This window comes from Rhinopithecus bieti, unplaced genomic scaffold (genome assembly GCF_001698545.2).
Source record: "Rhinopithecus bieti isolate Rb0 unplaced genomic scaffold, ASM169854v2 scaffold_21201, whole genome shotgun sequence".
NCBI lineage: Eukaryota > Metazoa > Chordata > Mammalia > Primates > Cercopithecidae > Rhinopithecus > Rhinopithecus bieti.
This window is the reverse complement of record NW_016810610.1, coordinates 1,633,719-1,654,783: the sequence shown is the minus strand read 5'-3', so window position 1 is coordinate 1,654,783 and position 21,065 is coordinate 1,633,719. Positions and strand designations below refer to the sequence as shown.

The 21,065-nt window shown below is 38.3% G+C and overlaps 1 protein-coding gene and 1 long non-coding RNA gene across 4 annotated transcripts in view; one reads left to right on the top strand and one right to left on the bottom strand.

Moving 5' to 3' along the window:
• Positions 1-21,065, bottom strand: part of LOC108542473 (uncharacterized) — a 37,473-nt gene that overhangs the window by 14,303 nt on the left and 2,105 nt on the right. The window lies entirely within an intron of this gene.
• The window catches only part of PLEKHS1 (pleckstrin homology domain containing S1), a 34,038-nt gene continuing 14,991 nt past the window's right edge, over positions 2,019-21,065 (top strand). Inside the window, exons 1-7 of the mRNA XM_017892510.1 lie at positions 2,019-2,186; positions 2,328-2,418; positions 4,523-4,569; positions 18,100-18,188; positions 18,300-18,404; positions 19,363-19,497; positions 20,830-20,905. Of these exons, the coding sequence (XP_017747999.1) occupies positions 18,121-18,188; positions 18,300-18,404; positions 19,363-19,497; positions 20,830-20,905 (384 nt within the window). The 5' untranslated portion in view covers positions 2,019-2,186; positions 2,328-2,418; positions 4,523-4,569; positions 18,100-18,120. The remainder of the gene's footprint in view (positions 2,187-2,327; positions 2,419-4,522; positions 4,570-18,099; positions 18,189-18,299; positions 18,405-19,362; positions 19,498-20,829; positions 20,906-21,065) is intronic.

Genomic DNA, 21,065 nt, shown 5'->3' with positions numbered 1-21,065 from the left:
CTCTAAATTTAAATTTCCTCCTTTAAAATTAGGAATAATAAAATTTATCCTGCAACAAGGTAGAATTAAATGAGATATTCTATGTAAAACAAAAATCCCCAATAAGTAGTAGGTATTGCCATGCCATATAAACTGTTCAGTTGTGTTTTGGTTAAGAGGCAGCAGAACTAAAGAGCATCTTCATGACAGAGAAGCTCAATTAACAAAGTCGTCGAATAACTCAACTGATCTTTCAGATGAACAGGCAATTGCTTATTGTGACAGGTAATCCATACCTTGTTTACAGGTCATTGGAGACAACTTAAAAAACCTATGCTTGTGTTTCATAGGGATGTTTGTTTCACAAGTTCAGTATTTGATGTCTGTGCCAGTTTTTGTTTGCTTTTCAGTTTTTATTTTATGGGTTCATCTACAGTACAAATAGCTTTTTTAGGCTTCTTCCCCAAAGAGTTTTGTAATGCTATGGGAAAATAATACAAAAAAGTCTAGAATAGGGTGGGTTTGAAGGGTGGGTAGGTGGATGGACAGATGAACAGGTTGCTGATGGAAAGCCCATCTAACTGACTCATAGTTTCCAAAGGAACACAAGTCTGACAGTAACTTTCCCTCTTCCCCTTTTTGATTAGGTCTCTATATTATAACAATGGTCTGTCTGGACTTTATAGTTCTCAAGTAAGCGGAAATCAGTACAAGCTTTTTATGAACTACTTAGAGCTACAACTAGTATCTGATTAAAGATCTAATGTAAAGATACTATCTCCAGAATCGTCAAAAGTTGGCCTAAAAGAGCATCCAGGAAATACTGTTAGGTCATTCTCTGTCTTGTTATAAAGAAATACCTGAGATTTGGTAATTCATAAAGAAAAGAGGTTTAACTGGCCCATGGCTCTGCAAGCTGTACAGGGAGCATAGTGCTGGCATCTCTCAGCTTCTGGGAAGGCCTCAAGGCGCTTTCTTTTACTCATGGTAGAAGGTGAGGAGGGAGTAGGCATGTCACCTGGTAAGAGTGGGAGCAGTAGAGTTGCGGGAGATGCTACACACTTTTAAAACAAAGACCTCGCTACAACTCACTCACTGTCTCAGACACAGAACCAAGCCATGAGGGATCCATCCCCAGGACCCAATACCTCCAGCTGGACTCCGCCTCCATCACTGGGGATTACATCTCAGCATGAGATTTGGAGGGGACATCCGAACTATATCAAATTTAAGAAGTTGTTTTTCCTAAATCAAGCAAAACTGATCCTGTGCAGGAAGCAAATAATATATTAATACTTTCTGTATGCCTGAAGTCCAGCTAGGTTTGCTAAATGAAGGAGCCAATAACATCTACCCTCCATAGGACGCAAAAGAGAAAAACAAAGAAATAACCTCTGTTGAATGCTAACTGTGGATAAAGCACTGTGCTAGATGCTTTTTATATGTGAAATTGTACTTAACTTAAAAAAAAAAAAAAAAAAAACCTGTGAAGTCAGTATTATCTGTCCCATTTTGCAGATGAGGAAACAGACTCAGAGAACTCCAGTTAACTTGCCAAGACCACACAATGGATCCATGGCTGAGCTGATTCCATCCCCACTACCCTCATGAGGATGAGGATTAAAATGATGTACTTTTACTTTTAAAGGTAGTAGAACAGGATAAAATTCATGGTCACTTCTTCCTCTCCCCTAGAAATTTGTAATATACATGAAAATACACCTAAGACCCTTTGGTGGCTGGATACCACTCAGCAGGTCTAAGCATGATGGTTTACTCAATTGCTGCTGGTGGCTGTGCAGGGGAACATGCCTAGTGCCACCCTGTTGATGATAACACTCTGTTACGGCTGAATGAGCAACTCTTCCTGGAAACCATTGGCATGTACAAGTGTGTTAGAGAAACCAGGTTTTTGTTTCCTCATCTGGTACAAAGGAACCCTTTCTATCCTTCCCAGGAAGACATTGGTTAAGATATGGCTGAAGGAGGCAAAGGGAATTTTTTTCAGGGGTAGTCGCCGTAGACAGTTGAGAGTAAATTGGCATTGCTCTCAATAAGGGTTATTGTAACCATGGTCCAAAGTCTGGTAGGAATTTTTTTTTATTATTATTAATTTGTTTGCTTTCATTTTTGAAATGAAATGTTTGCTTATAATTTTCCCGTGCTAGACGGCTGGGACACCAAGGCGGTTCTGCGGCAAGCCACAGGTATGAAGGCCCAGAACTTCCCCCGAGGGCACAGCTTCCATTTCAATTTGGGGCAAGAATAAAATCTGTTCAAGAATAGTAGTTTGGGAACTTCCTGGTGGTTCAGATTTCAAGCACAGCTTGTGCTTAATCCTTACCCAGGCACCAAGGCTCAGAGTCAGCAGGAGTGAGTTTAGGAATCTTCGGGACAAGCACTTTCCTGAGCATTGGACCAGCGACCTCTTGGCTTCCAGTAAGTACTGCTTGGTGTATCTGGTTTGGACTCCCAAGGCTGGGATGATCTAGAAGCTTTTTTGCAATTGAGCAATTGCAGATTTGGAAATGGAAAATTTTGCAGATATGCAGTATTTCCATGGGCTCTTTCTTCATAAGCTTCCTAGGTTATACTGTAGTGAGAGGGAAACAGGATGGACCTCTTGGTATGTTGTATTCACCAAATCCAAAATAATGTTATAATAAACAGGTTAGGCAGTGATTGTGGGGAGATTCTCCTGAATGAGATCAAACAGCTGAATCAGAAAGGTTTTCTTTTTTGTTTGGGGCAACGACAAGAAATGCAAGCAGAACTATGACAAGACTTAATTCTACTTTCTTAGGTAGGAGGAAGAGCACAGTAGTTAAGGCCAGCTCTCAAGTTAGAATTCTGGTTCTGCTTCTTTTTCATTACATGATCAAAGGCAAGTTGTTTAATCTCTCCAGTAACCGTTTCCTTGTCTGTAAATGGGCATTGTATCATTGTAAAAACAGTGCAAGCTTTAGAGTATGGTTATGAGGATAGGATGAGATTGTATATGTATATGTGAAATTACATGTATACATATACATAAAATCTTTCATATACATATTGCTTAGAAGTGTCTGGAATGTATTAAGTACTCAAAAAATGCTACCCATGATTAAACAACCATAGAATCATAGAATATCTGAGCTGGAAAGGACCTAACAACTAGCATTTATTGAGTTTCTATTATGTACTGAGAAGTGCTCATCAACAGAGTGTCTCCAGTGATGCTCCCAGCAATCTGATGAGGGTGGTAATAACCTTCATGTTACAGATGAACAAATGGAGGTGTAGAGAAGTATTAGAAATGGAGGTGTAGAGAAGTATTATAAAGTATCAAAGATCACATTCCTCATAATTCACGGAGATGAAATTTAAACCCAGATGCCAGAGCTAGCACTCTAAACCACCACACCCTACTGCCTTATCTGTCCTCTCATTTTTACGGTGGGTGGGGAGATGAACGAGTAATGGCCACAACACATGACTCCGGAGCACTTCACAGACACTGGAAGGACAGAGATATCCTCCAAAGCACACTTTGACATCCACAGGGTACAGGGTGGGCAAATGTTATTTGGGAGTGTCCATGAGCATGAATGTGGTGCTGTGTGGAGTTCTGCCAGGGGACCTAGGTCCAAGTCACCCAGTCTTCTCTCAAATGCAGCTTTTCTTTTGTAAAATGAGCTGTCTCAGAATGAGGCCATTCTGAAACACACAAAAAGAGTATGCAAATGCATTTCATAAACTTTAAAGGCTTTAGAAATATTTTATTTTAAAATGATTTTTTTGGCTTTTGACAAAGAGCAGCTCAAAAACAGTGGCATGATCTAGGGTCACTGCAACCTCCACCTCCCGGGTTCAAGCGACTCTCCTGTCTCAGCCTCCTGAGGGATTATAGGCAAGTGGTAGGATTACATGCGCGGACCACGACGCCTGGCTAATTTTTGTATTTTTAGTAGAGATGGGGTTTCACCATGTTGGTCAGGCTGGTCTCGAACTCCTGACCTCGTGATCTGCCTGCCTCAGCCTCCCAAAGTGCTGGGATTACAGGTGTGAGCCACCATGCCCGGCAGTCCTTATTCTTAAATTTCCCCTGGAGAAAGCGAGCCTCTGGCATGGAGAAGGGCTTATCTTGGGCTTCCTCTAAGCCAGTGAGGCTTTCTTGACTGCATTGGCTCCATGGCATCCTGCCCTTTGCCCTGTTCTTATCTCTTCTTGGTGTTGCCATCCCCTAGCTCTCTTATCAAAGCTTCTTATGCAGCAAGAACAGAGAAAGTCCAAGGGAGACAGCTCCTTCAGTCATCTCAACAACACCTCCGCAGAACCACCCACTGAGTAAGGACAAGCTGCTTGGATGCGTCCCCGTTACCGCAGCTACTGTCAGCCTCAGGCCCAGGGAGGGAAATACTAAAGAAAGAATGGGAATGGGAAACTCATAACCCATCTCAGCAACAGTCGTGAGCACGATCCCGATACTCACTGAAGCGGTGGCTGGTCAATGAAACACACATGCTGTTGTTTGGGGACTAACACTAACCCTTCCTTTTGACAGGGGAGGACACACAGCCATCATGGAACCCAAACCTCAGAAGAGTCCAGGTACCCGAGGGGTTAATCTCAGAGACAGAAATATTCTTATTAAAAATGCTCCACAGTTCCCTTCAAGCTAACCGGATACAGAACTTGGTGGTTTTTGTGTATGTTTTGTTTTGTTTGTTTTGTTTGCTCTGTTGCCTAGGCAGGAGTACAGTGACGCGATCTCAGCTCACTGCAACCTCCCGGGCTCAAGTGATCCTCTAACTTCAGCCTCCTGAGTAGCTGGCATTACAGGCATATGCCAGCATGCCTGCCTAATTTTCATGTTTTTAGTAGAGGTGGGGTTTCTCCATGCTGGCCAGGCTGGCCTCAAACTCCTGGCCTAAGGTGATCCGCCCGCCTCAGCCTCCCAAAGGACTGAGATTACAGGCATGAGCCACCATGTCCAGCCCCAGAACTTAGTTTTGGTGGGGATAATGGATAGCATTCTATGACAATGTTTTTGGTTTGGGGAATGTAGCAGGAACTATTGGATTCAATTAATTATTGTGTAAGAGTTTACCTGTCTAGAAGTTTAGCATTTTCTGATTTTTATGAGCCAAATTTTCCATTCATTGCCCAAAGATGATGTTTTAGCAAACTGTAGGCCAGCAAAGATTAGAGAATATTTTCTTAATTTTACATGAAACTCTCACTTAGAGAAGCTGCCTGCATTATCACTACGGCTTATTATGAGGGTAGCTCAATGTATGGTATTCAAATATCCTTGCTCATATTCATACACTTCTTTGTAGGTGAGTGGATAGAAAAGCTAAATTTAGGATGAAGTCACTTAGAAGTTAAATTATCCAATTCAACTAAAAAATATTTACAAAGCACCTATTACTAGTAAGTCTTTGTGCTTTGGGTTGCAGGGGATATACAGATTAATAAAGAGGAGTCATTGCCCTCAGAGTTTTAAAATGTTGTTAGTGGGAGGCTGAGGCAGGTAGATCACTTAAGATCAGGAGTTTGAGACCAGCTTGGCCAACATGGTGAAACTTTGTCTCTACTAAAAATACAAAAATTCGCCGGGTGTGGTGGTGTGCGCCTGTAATCCCAGCTAATGAAGAGGCTGAGGCAGGAGAATCGCTTGAACCTGGGAGGTGGAGGTTGCAGAGAACCAAGTTCGCATCATTGCACTCCAGCCTGGGTAATAAAGCAAGACTCTTTCTCAAAAATATAAAATAAAATCTTGTCGGGAACTTAAACACATGCAAATCACTGTGCTGGGAAATTAAGATTAGCCTGTGATGGAAATCATGAAATAAGTACAAATACTATGGGGTCTGAAGAAGAAAAAGCATTTAAGTAGCAATGAGAATCCAGAGAGGTTTTATAGGAAAGGCGTTTGAGCTAGACCCTATAGGAGGAGTAGGGATTTTAAAGAAATCAGAAAAAGGAGCACATCCCAGAAGAAGGAACGGCATGACCAAAGCAATGAAATGGTATAGAAGCAGAATGTGTCAGAGCTGAATATACTTACAAGGTAGGAGAAGGGAAAATGGAGGATGAGGCTGCAGAAAGTTGTTGCCATATTGTGCCAGACCTTGACCACATATGACAGGTAACGTTGAAGCATTTTGAGCATTTTAAGTATGGAAGTGGCATGGTCAGATCTGCATTTTAGATTCTTTTTTTTTTTTTTTGAGACGGAGTCTCACTCTGTCGCCCAGGCTGGAGTGTAGTGGCGCAATCTCAACTCACTGCAACCTCTGCCTCCTGGGTTCAAGCAAATCTCTGCCTCAGCCTCCCGAGTAGCTGGGATTATAGGTGACCGCCACCATGCCTGGCTAATTTTTTTTTTTTTTTTTTTTTTTGTATTTTTAGTAGAGGCAGGGTTTCACCATCTTGGCCAGGCTGGTCTTGAATGCCTGACCTCGGGATCCACTTGCCTTGGCCTCCCAAAATGCTGGGATGATAGGCATGAGCACCGCACCCAGCTGATTCGCCATATTTTTAATAGCTTTATTGTAGTTGATTGTAATTGGCAGACAATAAACTATATATATATCTAAAATATACAATTTGATACAAGTTTTGATAGGAAACATAAACAGGCATACCTCAGAGATATTTCAAGCTTATTTCCATACCACCGCAACCAAGCAAATATCACAATAAAGCTAGTCACATGAAGGTATTGGATTCCATAAAAGTTATGTGTACACTATACTGTAGTTGAGTGTATAATAGCATTATGTCTAAGGAAACAATTTGCATACCTTAATTAAAGATATTTTATTGCTAAAGTTTGCTAACAATTATCTGAGCCTTCAGTGACTCATAATATTTTTGCTGGCGGAGGGTCTTGCCTCAGTGTTGATGGCTGCTGAGTAATCAGGCAGGTTGTTGCTGAAGGTGGGGGTGGCTGTGACAATTTCTTATAATAAGACAACAGTGAAGTTGACCACATTGATCGATTGTACTTTCATGAAAAATTTCTCTATAGCACGTGGTGCTGTTTGATAACATTTTACCTACAGTGGAACTTCTTTCCAAATTGGAATAAATCCTCTCAAACCCTGACTCTGATTTATCAACTAAGTTTATGTAATATTTTAAATCCTTTATTGTGATTTCAAAAATAAACACAGCATGTTCACCAGCTGTAGATTCCATCTCAAGAAAACTCTTTTCATATCCCATAAGAAGCAGCTCCTCATCTGTTGAAGTTTGATCATGAGATTGCAGCTATTCAGTCACATCTTCAGGGTTCACTTCTAATTCTAGTTCTCTTGTTATTTTCACCACATCTGCAGTGACTTCCTCCACTGAAGGAAGTTTTGAACCCCTCAAAGTCATCGGGGAGTATTTGAATCCACTTCTTCCAGACTCCTGTTCATGTTGATATTTTGACCTCCTTCTAGGAATCACAAATATTTATAATGACATCTAGAATGGTGAATCCTTTCCAGAAGGTATTCAACTAACTTTGCCAAGATCCATCAGAGGAATCACTGTCTATAACAGCTATAGTCTTATGAAATGTATTTCTTAAATAATAAGACTTAAAAGTTGAAATTACTCCTTGATCCAGGGGCTACAGACTAGATGTTGTGTTAGCAGGCATGTAAACGGCGTTAATCTCATTGTACATCTCCATCAGAGCTCTTGGGTGACCAGGTGTATTGTCAATGATCATTAATATTTTGAAAGCAATCTCTTTTTTTTCTAAGTAGCAGGTCTCTGCAGTGGGCTTAGAAATATTCATTAAACCATGTTGTAAACAGATATGCTGTTACCCAGGCTTTGTTGTTGTATTGATAGAGCATGAGTAGAGTAGATGTAATATAATTAAGGGCCTTAGGATTTTCTAGCTTTTAATTGAAAGTGAGAGACATGCAACTCCCCTTTCACTTGACACTCACCTTCACTAGGAGGACATTGTAAAGTTATTAATTGGCCTAATTTCAATATTATTGAGTCTCATTGAATAGGGAGGTCCAAGGAGAGGGAGAGAGATGGGAGAATAGCCAGTAAGTGGAGCAATCAGAACACACACATATTTTAAGTTCACCATCTTATATGGGCACTGTTCATACTGTCCCAAAACAATTACTCAAAGATCACTCATTGCTGGTCACCCTAATAGATACAATAATGATGAAAATGTTTGAAATATTGCAAGAATTACCAAAATGTGACACAGAGACACTAAGTGAGCACATGCTCTTGAAAAAATGGTCCCAGCAGACTTGCTCAGTGCAGGGTTGCCACAAACCTTCAATTTGCAAACAAAGAAAAATGCAATATATGCAAAACACAATAAAGTGAAGTGCAACAAAATGAGGTCTGCCTGTATTTGATACGTGTGACACCTGGGAAACCATCAAGATGGTAAATGTGGCCGGGTGTAGTGGCTCACACCTGTAATCCCAGCACTTTGGAAGGCTGAGGTGGGCAGATCACCTGAGGTCAGGAGTTCGAGACCAGCCTGGCCAACATGGTGAAACCTCGTCTCTACTAAAAATACAATTAGCCAGGTGTGGTGGTGGGCAGCTGTAATCCCAGCTACTCGGGAGGCTGAGGCAAGAGAATCACTTGAACTGGGAGGCAGAGGTTGCAGTGAGCCAAGATTGTACCACTGCACTCCAATCTGGGTAATAGAAGGAGATTCCGTCTCTAAATAAATAAATAAATAAATAAATAAATAAATAGTAAACATACTCATCACTCTTGATGTTTTCTTGTGCCTGTTTGTAATCCTTTTCTGCACACCCAATCCCAGTCCCCATTGTTCTGCTTTCTCTCTAAGTTTGTTTGTATTTATTAGAGTTTAACATAAATGGAATCATATAGCATACAACGTTTTGTCTTTTTTCACTCAGCATAATTTTTAAAAAATATATCCATGGTATCGAGTGCACCAATAGTGCAAAAATAGTTCATGTGTTTTGATGAATAGTATTCCGTTATATGGATGTACTACAATTTGTTGATTCATTCACCTGTTGAATATCCAGGTTGCTTCCAGTCTTTACCTATTATAAAGCTAATATGAATATTTGTGCATTCTTTTTTGTGCATTAATTTTTGTAAAATCATATATTTCTTTATTTTAGCTAGAAGCAAAATGGCTGGGTCATATGGTTGGAGTATGCTTACTTTTCATTCAAATTTGTTAGATTTTTTTTTTTTTTTTGAGACAGAGTCTCGCTCTGCCACCCAGGCTGGAGTGCAGTGGCCGGATCTCAGCTCACTGCAAGCTCCGCCTCCCGGGTTTACGCCATTCTCCTGCCTCAGCCTCCCAAGTAGCTGGGACTACAGGCGCCCGCCTCGTCGCCCGGCTAGTTTTTTTTGTATTTTAAGTAGAGACAGGGTTTCACCGTATTAGCCAGGATGGTCTCGTTCTCCTGACCTCGTGATCCGCCCGTCTCGGCCTCCCAAAGTGCTGGGATTACAGGCTTGAGCCACCGCGCCCGGCCTAGATTTTTTTTTAAAGCTTTATTGAGGTGTAATTGACATACGGTAGGCTGACATGTTTAAAGTCTACAATTTAGTAAGTCTTGGCAAATGTACACACCCATAAAATTATCACCTAAATCAAGATATGAGCATATTCATCAACCCCACGAACTTTCTTGGTCCCCTGCCTCCCACTCTTCCATGCAGTCACACTTTCCCAGACAACCTTGGATCTGCTTTCTATCCCTATAAATTAGTTTGTGTATTCTGGAACTTTACATAGATATACTCATGCAGTATGAACACTTTCTGTCTGACTTCTTTTACTCAGCATAATTCTCTTGAGATTTACCCATGTCTTTTTTTTTTTATAACATTTTCCTTTTTATTTCTCCCTTTCTAAGAACATGTAAATATAAAGTACAAGAACAAGATACATATTGCTATTAATATGTATTAACAATTGTTAGCATTTTTAAGTATTAGCTCCAAGACTGAAAGAAGGGAAGGAGAAAGGAAAGAGAGGAGGAGGAAGGGTAGGCGATAGGGAGAGGATAAGGAAGGGAAGAAAGCAGGAAAACAGAACTAAGGAAGGTTGAGCATATTTTCCCTTGTTTTCCTAGTATTTGGATTTCTTTATTTTTGGTTTGCCGGTTTGTATCTCTCAAAATACAAACGGTCTTTCATTTTAGAATGTCAGAGTACTTTTATTTTATTTCAGGCTGATCTTTTTTAATTTTTAAATTAACAATAAAATCAATTTATTTATGGTGTACAATATGATGGTTTGATGTATATAAACATTGTGAAATGACTAAATCAAGCTAATTAACATATGCATTACTCCACATATTTTTATGGAGTAAGTTAAAATCTACTCTCTCAGCAATTTTCAAGTATATATTAACTATGGTCACTATGTTGTAAAATAAATTTCCTGAGTCGTTGTATCTGTCAATAGTTTGTTCCTTTTTATTCCCATATGGTATTCCATTGTATAGATGTATCACAATATGTTAATCCTTTCACCTGTTGATAACATCGGGGTTGCTTCCAGTCTTTGGCTGTTACAAATAAAGCTGCTATCAACATTCATGACCAGTTTTTGTATTTGTATATTCCTTTACTTAAGAGTAGAATAGGCCAGGTGTGATGGCTCACGCCTATAATCCCAGCACTTTGGGAGGCCAAGGCAGTAGTATCGCTTGAGCCCAGGAGTTCCGGACCAACCTGGGCTACACGGTGAAGTCAAAGCTGCAGTGAGCCATGATCATCCCACCTGGGTGACAGAGCAAGATCCTGTCTCAAATAAACAAACAAAAAGAGTACAATGGTTCTTTAACTTTTAAAAGAATTTAAAGAAAAATAACAATTTTAAAGTGAACAGTTTGGTGGCATTTAGCACATTCACAATGTTGTGCAACCATCACTTCTATCCAGTTCAAAATATTACCACCACTCCAGAAAAAAGGCTTACCCATAAAGCAGTTTCTCCCTGTTCTCCCTTTCCCCCCAGCCCCCGTTAACTGCTAATCAGCATTCCATCTGTAGGGATTTATCTATCCTGGATATTTTACATCAATGAAATCATACAATATTTGACCTCTTGTGGCTGGCTTCTTGCACTCAGCATGACATTTTTGAGGTTCACCCACATCATAGAATTTATCATTACTTCATTCCTTTTTATAGCTGACAAACATCCCATTGTCCATGTATGCCACAATGTGTTGATCCATTTATTAATTGATGGACATTTGCACTGTTTCCATGTTTAGCTATTGTGAAAAGTGCTACTTGAACATGTGTGAACACGTACGTGTTTGAGTACCTGTTTCAATTCTTTTGGGTATACGCCTTAGAGTAGAACTGAGGGATCATATAGTAAGCCCCTGTTTAACTTTTGTATAAATCACCAAACTGTTTTCTGCAGTGGCTGAACCATTTTACATTCCACCACCAGTGTATGAGGGTTCCAGTTTTTCCACATTCTTACCATTTTATTTTCCTTGTTATTTTCCTTTTTAAAAAAATTGGACTGGGCACAGTGACTCACACCTGTAATCTCAGCACTTTGGGAGGCTGAGGTGGTGGATCACCTGAGGTCAGGAGTTCGAGACCATCCTGGCCAATATGACAAAACCCCATTTATACTAAAAATACAAAAATTAGCCAGGCGTGGTGGCAGGCACCTGTAATCCCAGCTACTCGGGAGGCTGAGACAGGAGAATCGCTTGAACCTGGGAGGCGGATGTTGCAGTGAGCCAAGGTTGAGTTACTGCAGCCTGGGCCACAGAGTGAGACTCCATCTCAAAAAAAAAAAAAAAAAAAAAAAAAAAAAGAAGAAAAGAAAAGAAAAAAGTTATGCCCATCCTAGTGAACATGAAGTGGTTTCTTATTGTAATTTTGATCTACATTTCCTTAATGACTAAATGTGTTGCACAGCTTTCCTTGTGCTTATTGGCCATTTGCTTATTTTCTTTAGAAGAATGTCTGTTCAAGTTCTTTGTTCACTTTTTAGTTGAGTTGTTTGTCTTTTGTATTGCATTGTAAGAGTTCTGTATATATTCTGGATAGTAGGCCCTGGACAGACATATGACTTTTGAATATTTTCTCTTATTCTGTAGGTAGTCTTTTCACTTTCTTAATAATATCCTTTGATGCACAAAAGTTTTAATTTTGATGAAGTCTAGTTTATCTAATTTTTGTTTGTTGCTTGTGCTTTTGGTATCATATCTAAGAATACATTGTCAAATCCAAGATCATAAAAACTTACACCTATGTTTTCTACTAAAAGTTTCATGGTTTTAGCTCTCATGTTAAGGTCATTTATTTATTTTGAGTTAACTTTATTATTTGGGATGACATAGGGGTCCAACTTCACTCTTTTGCATGTCAATACTCAGTTGGCCCAGCACCATTTATTGAAAAGACTGTTCTCTCCCCATTGAATGGCCGTGACCACTAATGTATAGGTTTGTTCCTGGACTCTCAATTCTATTCCATTGGCCTATGTATCTTATCTGTCTTTATACCAAAACCACACTCTTGATTATTGTAGCTTTGTAGTAAGTTTTGAAATTGGGAAGTGTGTGTACTCTTTGTTCTTTTTCAAGATTATTTTGGATATTCAGGGCCCCTTGGTATTTTAGATGATTTTGAGGATTAGCTTTTCCAGTTTTACAAGAAAAAAAAATGCCATTGGGATTTTAATAGAGATTGCATTGAATTTATAGATTGCTTTAGGTAGTATTTATATCTTAACAGAATTAAGTCTTCCAATTCATAAATACGGAATGTTTACCCATAAATTTATGTCTTCTTTAATTTATTTCAGCAATTTTTCTAGTTTGCAGTGTACCAGTCTTTTTATCTGCCTAAATTTATCCCTAGGTACTTTATTCTTTTGGATGCTATTGTAAATGGAACTGTTTTCATGATTTTATTTTTGTATTATTTATTGCTGGTTTATAGAAATATAGCTAACTTTTGTCTGTTGTTCTTCAATACTGCTGAATTTGTTTATTAGCTCCAGTAGTTTTCATGGATTCTTTGGGATTTTTAACATATGAGATTATGTCACTTGCAAATAGAAATGATTTTACTTCATTCTTTTCAATTTGGATGTTTTATTTATTTTTACTTATTTTGGATGCATTTTTTAATGTTTTAAACAATAAGTTTGCTAAGAATTTTCAATCAAGAAGAGTCATGCTAGCCTCATAGAATGAGTTGGGAAATATTCCCTTCTCTTCAATTTTTTTGGGAGCCTTTGTGTAGAATTATTTCTTCCTTACATGTTTGATCAAAGTGAACAGTACAGCCACTTGGGCCTAAAGTTTTCCTTATGTGAAGAATTTTTAACTACAATTCCAATTTCTTTAATAGCTATAGGAGGCTATTCAGGTCATCTATTTCTTCTTCAGTGACCTTTGTTGGTGTATTTCAAGGAATTTTTCAGTTTATCTAAGTTGCCCAATTTATTGGAATAAAGTTGTCCATAACATTTCTTTATTATCCTTTTAATATCAGTAGACTTTGTAGATATGTCCCCTCTCTCCTCCTAATATTGGCAAATTGTGTTTTCTCTCCAGTTTTTCTGGTCTATCTGCCTAGGTAGAGGTTTGTTAAGTTAATCTTTTTAATGGATTAACTTTGGTTTCATTGATTGTCTCTGTTGTTTTTCTATGTTCTCTTTCATTGAATCCCACTTTTATCTTTATTATCTCGCTTCCTCTATTTACTTCAGGTTTCTTTTTTTTTTTTTTTTTTTTTCAGTTTCATGTTCAGTTTCAGGTGGAAGCTGAGGTAATTAGTTTGAGACTTTTGTTCTTTTCAAACATGGCCATTTCTATTTTTTTCTTTTTCTTTTATTATTATTGTACTTTAAGTTCTAGGGTACATGTGCATAACATGCAGGTTTGTTACATATGTACACTTGTGCCATCAAACATGGCTATTTCTAACATAGGCATTAAAAAATTTTTTCCCTAAGTACTGCTTTAGTGGCATCCACAAATTCTGATATCTTGTGTTTTAATTTTCATCCAGTATAAAAAACTTGCTAATTTATTTTTGGGATTTTTTAAATCTAGAGATTATTTCAGGATCTTTTAAGAGGTCTTTCTGTTATTGATTTATAATTTGATTTCCTGGTGCTTTGAAATCATGATTTATATGATTTGAGTGCTTTTTAATTTATTGAGACTTGTTTTATGGTCCAGAATATAAATTATATTAATAAATGTTGCATGTGCCCTTGAGAAGAATGTATAATCTGTGGTCACTGAGTGGAGTGTTCTATAAATATCAATCAGGTAATGTTGGTTGGTAGTGTTGTTCAAACCTACTGTGTTGTTGCTGATTTTCTACAAAATAGAAGAGAAGGGAATATTTCTCAACTCATTCTATGAGGCCAGCATCACTCTTCTTGATTGAAACCTCTTAGTAAACTTATTATTTAAAACATTAAAAATGCATCCAAAATTTAAAATATCTATTTTAGAACTATTTGTTCTATCAATTCTTGAGAGAGGGATATTGAAATTTCTGACCATAATTGTGGATGTGTCCATTTATTCATGCAGTTTTATCAGTTTTTGCTTCATGTATTTTAAAGCTCTGTTATAGGGGCATATATGTTTAAATTTTTATGTCCTCTTAGGATTAATTCATCCCTTTATTATTATGAAATGATATTCTTTGTCCTTGGTAACATTATTTTCTTTAAAATCTACGTTGATGTTAATACAGGCACTCCAGCTTTCTTTGACTAGCGTTGGCATAGCATATCTTTTTTTCCAGTTATTTCCTTGTAACTTACTTGTATTTTCATCTTTGAAGTGTGTTTCTTACAGGCAGCATAGAGTTGAGTCTTGCTTTTTTATCCAAACTGGTCATCTCTGTTTTTTAATTGAGGTGTTTAGACCATTTAACATGATTATTGATATAGTCTAGTGTAAGTGTCATATTATTATTTATTTTCTATTTGTCCTATTGGTTATTTATTCTCCCTTTCCCCTTTTCTGCTTTCTTTCGGAATAATCAAATTTTTTATGAATCCATTTTATCTCCTTTGTTGGCTTATTAGTCATTACTTTCTATTTTGTTATTTTACTGATTGCTTGAGGGTTTATACACATCACAGTCTAACTTCAAGTGATAGTATATCAATTCACATATAATAAAAGAACTTTACAAAAGTGTATTTCCATTTTTCCCTATTGGACTTTATGGTACTGTTGAAATGCATTTTACTTGTACATATGCTATAATCTGCACAATACATTGTCATTATTTTTGTTTAAACAGTCAGTTGATGTTTCAATGTTTTCAATAATAAGAAAATAATTTCATACATTTACCTCAGTAGTTACCATTTCAGTGCTCTTTATTGCTTTGTTTAAATTCAGATTTTTATGTTATCATTTCCCTTCTTCCTGAAGGACTTCCCTTGATATTTTTATATTGCAAGCCTCCTAATGAGGAATTATTTCAGCTTTTATATGTCTAAAAAGTCTTTACATTGCCTTCATTTTTAAAAGATAGTTTTGCTGAATATAGAATTTTGAAAGAGTATTTTTTCAGTACTTTAAATATAGTTTGTTTGTTTTGAGATGGAGTCTCACTCTATCGCCCAGGCTGGAGCACAGTGGCACTATCTCGGCTCACTGCAACATCTGCCTGCCAGGTTCAAGCCATTCTCCTGCCTCAGCCTCCCAGGTAGCTGGGACTACAGGCTTGCACCACCACGCACGGCTAATTTTTGTATTTTTGTAGAGACACGGTTTTGCCATGTTGGCCAAGCTGGTCTCAAACTCCTAATCTCAGGAAATCCACCGCCTCAGCCTCCCTAGGTACTGGGATTACAGTCGTGAGCCACCACACGCAAACCTTAAGTAAATTGTTTTACTTTTTCTTGTTTGCATTTTTTTTTTTTTCCGGATGAGAAATCAGTATCTCTATTTCTTGTCTTTGTTCTGCATATAATAGGTCTTTTCTTCCTCTGGCTGCTTTTAAGATTTTTTTTCTTTATTGCTGGTTTTGAACAATTCCGTTATGACATGCCTTGATGTACTTTTGTGTATCTTGTGCTGAGCTTCATTGAACTGCTTGGATCTCTGGAATTCTAGTTTTAGGTTTATAAAATTGTTAGCATTATTGCTTCAGATTTTTTTATTTCTTCCTCTGTCACTTCAGGGACGCCTATTACTTGTATACTAGGCTACTTGAAATTGTCCGCAGTGTACTGGTGCTCTTTTCGAGTTTTTACATTATGTTGTAACTCTTTGCTTATGTTGTTAGTTACAATTGCCATGCCTTTAAGTGCACTAATCTTTTCTTGTACAATATTTAGTCTGCTCTTACTCCCATCCAGTGTTGTTGCTGTTTTTTTGAGACATGGTAGCTTTCATCTTTTTTTTTTTTTTTTTGAGACGGAGTCTTGCTCTGTCGCCCGGGCTGGAGTGCAGTGGCTGGATCTCAGCTCACTGCAAGCTCCGCCTCCCGGGTTTATGCCATTCTCCTGCCTCAGCCTCCCGAGTAGCTGGGACTACAGGCGCCAGCCACCTCACCCGGCTAGCTTTTCTATTTTTCAGTAGAGACGGGGTTTCACCGTGTTAGCCAGGATGGTCTCAAACTCCTGACCTCGTGATCCGCCCGTCTCTTTAAAAGTTCACTTTGGGTCTTCTTTATATCTTTTATATCTCTTCCTAACTTCTTGAAAACACTGATAATAACTGCTTTAATTACTTTCTCTGCCAATTCTAACATCTGTGTCAGTTCTAGGCCTGTTTTTATTGATTGACTTTTCCCTCATTATTGATCATGTTTTCCTTCCTCTTTGTATGCCTGGTAAACTTTGACTGACTGCCAAACATGGCAAATTTTACCTTGTTGGGTCCTGAATATCTTTGTATTCCTATGAATCTTGAGCTTTGTTCTGGGACGCAGTTAAATTTTTTGGAAACAACTTTCTTCTAAGTCTTTTATGATTTTGTTAGGTGGGTTTGGAGCAGTGCTCAGTGTAGAGCTAGTAATTAGTATACAGCTAATTATTCCTCACACTGAGGCAAGACATTCCTGAGTACTCTATCCAATGCCCAGTAAATTATAAGTTTTTCCAGTCTGGCTGGAGGTAACAGGCACTTTTTCTGAGCCTCTGATTTTTTTAACGGTTCTTTCTCTGGCCTCAGGTAGTTTCAGCACACACATGTGTTAATCAACACTCTTGAATACTTGAGAGAGACAGTATATATTACCCTTTGGCTTAGCAGACAAAAGCAAAACAACTCACTATTGAAAATGGGGTGGCAGAAGTGATTAAATAAAGAAGTTTCTACAATGTTCACTGCTTCTCTGTAAGTGATGAAATTATAGGCAGTTTTAATATTTTCTGTATTTTCTAAAATGTCCACAATAAATATGTATTACATTCACTATTTAGGAAAACACAATTAATGTTGTTAAACATGATGTTGTTATTTTTGTTTTTTTCGTTTTGGGTTTGTTTTTGTTTTAGCTTGGATTTGCTTTCACATCCAGGCTACAGGTTTAGTTTGTCCTCAGTTTTGGAAAGGGCAGTCTTTACTAAAAAATTAGAGCTTCTTTATTAAGTGAAAACAGACTCAAGATTTGGTAATACAGCTGCTGGGGCTATGAGGATAGCATCCAGTAATTCTGGGGAGGCAGCTGTGTTTACCTTCCCTCCTTTCCCAACTTCTGCAGCAGCTCTACCTGTCCCCCTTCCCCAAATAGTTTTTGCCACATCATTTTTAATAGCAGGTGCTTTTGATTTTATTTGCTAAGCCAAAGGGCAATGCAAAATTATCATGCTTCTGCAATGGAACTAAGAGCCAAATCTTTGCTCACACGTAGAGAGCCAACGACGTACTCTATAAACAGAAAGCCAGACAGGTGTGAGCTGAATTAACATGCTTTCAAATGTTGTTTGAATGAAGGTCTCGACTGTGGAGGAATAAGAATCACACATTTGGTCCTTTGTTGTCTTGGGTTATTATAGGTGTTCTTTTCCATAACTACTGAATGATCTGAAGGTCTTTCCAGAGATAAATAGTGTTTTCCAATTAAGGCAGTTCTTTTCAGAAATGTATGAGGAACAAACTGAGTTCTGTTCACTTTCATTAGGCAAACAATTTACATTTTCTTATGAAAATGAAGTCTGCAAACAAGATTACTTTATTAAATCACCACCTTCTCAGCTGTTCTTCTCTGTGGTAAGTATTTGCTATGATTTAACAAGCCTCTCACCAGCCTCATGAGCATTTTTAAAAATCCTTTCTTTTCCACTGAGATTTAACTAAGACATAAAATCTTTCTATTTTCAGGCCTCTTGGAAAAGCGGTTTTCATCCTGTCAAGGACTGGGGAAAAGAGCTTTAGTCTTTCTTATTATAAAGACCATCATCACCGAGGTTCCATTGAAATTGATCAGTGTGTATCCAAGCAAGAAAACTTTTATAACAACACATACTATAAAGTCAAACAGTGACAATTTGCATGCAAATTGAAATTTACATAATTGACCAAAGGAACCAAAGGCTTCAGGCTTATTATAATATTTGTGACTGAATAGGAGCTAAAATAGTGAGCACTTTAAGTAAAAGATAGTTGAATATTTGTTTCATATTGTATGTCATACTTGATAAGTCTTTAATTAACAGGCATTCAGTTAGGGAGTTTGATTCACGTAATTTGTGGATGAGAGGGAGTGGATGAAATTTTCATTTTATAAAGTTAAGATAGAGTTTTTGAAAATATTTAGATCAGCTTTTTTTGGTCTTCTCTTTAATAAATTGTGCACCCAAAAATTGAAAAAGATAATTTGTGGGCCGGGCGCGGTGGCTCAAGCCTGTAATCCCAGCACTTTGGGAGGCCGAGACGGGCGGATCACGAGGTCAGGAGATCGAGACCATCCTGGCTAACATGGTGAAACCCCGTCTCTACTAAAAATACAAAAAAAAAACTAGCCGGGCGAGGTGGTGGGCGCCTGTAGTCCCAGCTACTTGGGAGGCTGAGGCAGGAGAATGGCGTGAACCCAGGAGGCGGAGCTCGCAGTGAGCTGAGATCCGGCCACTGCACTCCAGCCTGGGCGGCAGAGCGAGACTCCGTCTCAAAAAAAAAAAAAAAAAAAAAAAAAAAAGATTATTTGTGGAATCAAGAATCCAATTAAAATAGAAATTTTTGAATCTTAGACTAAACAAAATAATTTCAATTATTAATTAACCAGATCAAAAATCCAAACTTATCTTCTAAAATTATTGGACAATCTTCAAAACATGGATCCAGCACATCTAAAGTTTTATTCCATTTGAATCCCAATATAAAATATTAGTCAGTTTTCTATTTCTGTATTTACCTTGGTTTAATACTTTGTGTCAATATCTAACAGAAATTCCAGTGTAGAAGTTGGCATAAGTAACCAGGAAAAGATGCAATCTGTGCAGAAGATGTTTAAATGCCACCCTGATGAGGTCATGTCCATCAGAACCACTAACAGGGAATACTTCCTCATCGGCCATGACAGGTGAGAGAAGTAAGATAACACAGAATGTCTACTGCATGCAAAACAAAAACAAACCAAAAAACAAAATATTTTATACCAATAAGCATTTTCTGAACCCATGCTACAACATCAGATGCCATCTTGGCAATCTTTGCTATTTGTTAAAACATCTTGAAAAGTTACTGAGCTGGTTTCCTAGGGCTGCTGTAACAAAGTACCTCATCCTGGGTAACTTTGAACAACAGAAATTTATTGTCTCACTGTTCCAGGGGCTAGGAGTCTGAAATCAAGGTATTGGTAGAGCCATGCTCTCTCTCTGAAGACTCCAGGGAAGGATCTATTCCAGGGGCCTCTCCTAACTCTTGGTAGTTCCCTTGGCTTGTGGCAACATAACTCCAGTCTTCACGTGGTGTTCTCCCTGTGTGCATAGCTCTGTGTCCAAATTTCCCCTTTTTATAAGAACATCAGTAATATTGGATTAGGAACCCACTCTATTCCAGTATGACCTCATCTTGACCAATTGCATCTGCAACAACCCTCTTTCCAAATAAGGTCACATTCTGAGGTATTGGGATATGGAACTGAAACACACAAATTGGGTGGGGAGCGTGCATTTCAACCAATAACAGTCACCATCACCCCAGAAACATTCCATGTAAAAGAACCCAATACAAAAACATCTACCAAGCTACATATATTAGGGAGGAGCTAGGCTTGCCCCCAAAGGAGTCTGAAGTTTTAAGAGGGGCTTCTGCTCCTAGCTAAGGTGCCTAGTGAACTCTTCATGGATGATTATCTGCTTGAGGGAGAGGCAAAGCTGGTGTGGGGGAGACTGTGCAGAGGAGGTGGACAGTGCCAAAGTCAACATATGAAAAACCCTGATCTGTTTCAGATTGACTAAAGCTTTCTTCTAAGTTGTCCTGTGAGTCCATAGAAAAGACGTGATTATACAAATTCATTCAAGCACATTCTTCATCAACATGTGCACTCCCTAAGGGAAGGCCCACCTGCATAGTTACACAAAAATGGCACTGACAGGTTAGGGGGCTGGCTTGAGAACATAAAGGAAATCAGTGTCAAAGCCGAAAGTCCCAAACCCTGTGATTACTACTATTATTTTCTACTTTTCTTCCCTTTCTCTGAGCTTTCTTTGCAGAGGTGGCTGAGCATTAATTCTAGTGTGCAAATGTGGAGGTGGCGAGGCCATTTAAACTACTTAGGAAAAATTCTTATTTCACTGGTACCTGCTCTCACCGCCGTTCTAACCTTCATAAAAGAATCCTTCTCTAGTTCAAAAGAAGTACAAGCACTATTGTTGCCACATGCCAGCTGAAAGTTTATTCCTACCAACAGGGAGAAGATTAAAGACTGGGTCTCCTTCATGTCATCACTTCTCCGGGATATAAAAGCAACACATCAGAACACAGAGGTGACTCCATATCACTAATAAAATAACAGGGCACCTGAACACAACCCTCTTTCAACAGAAAACAATGGTAGCTTTCCTTTGCCTCCTTAGAAACTGGCGCTAATACAAGGAATAAATAAGTGAGAAAATGTACATCCTTATTACTTTTTATGATTAAGAA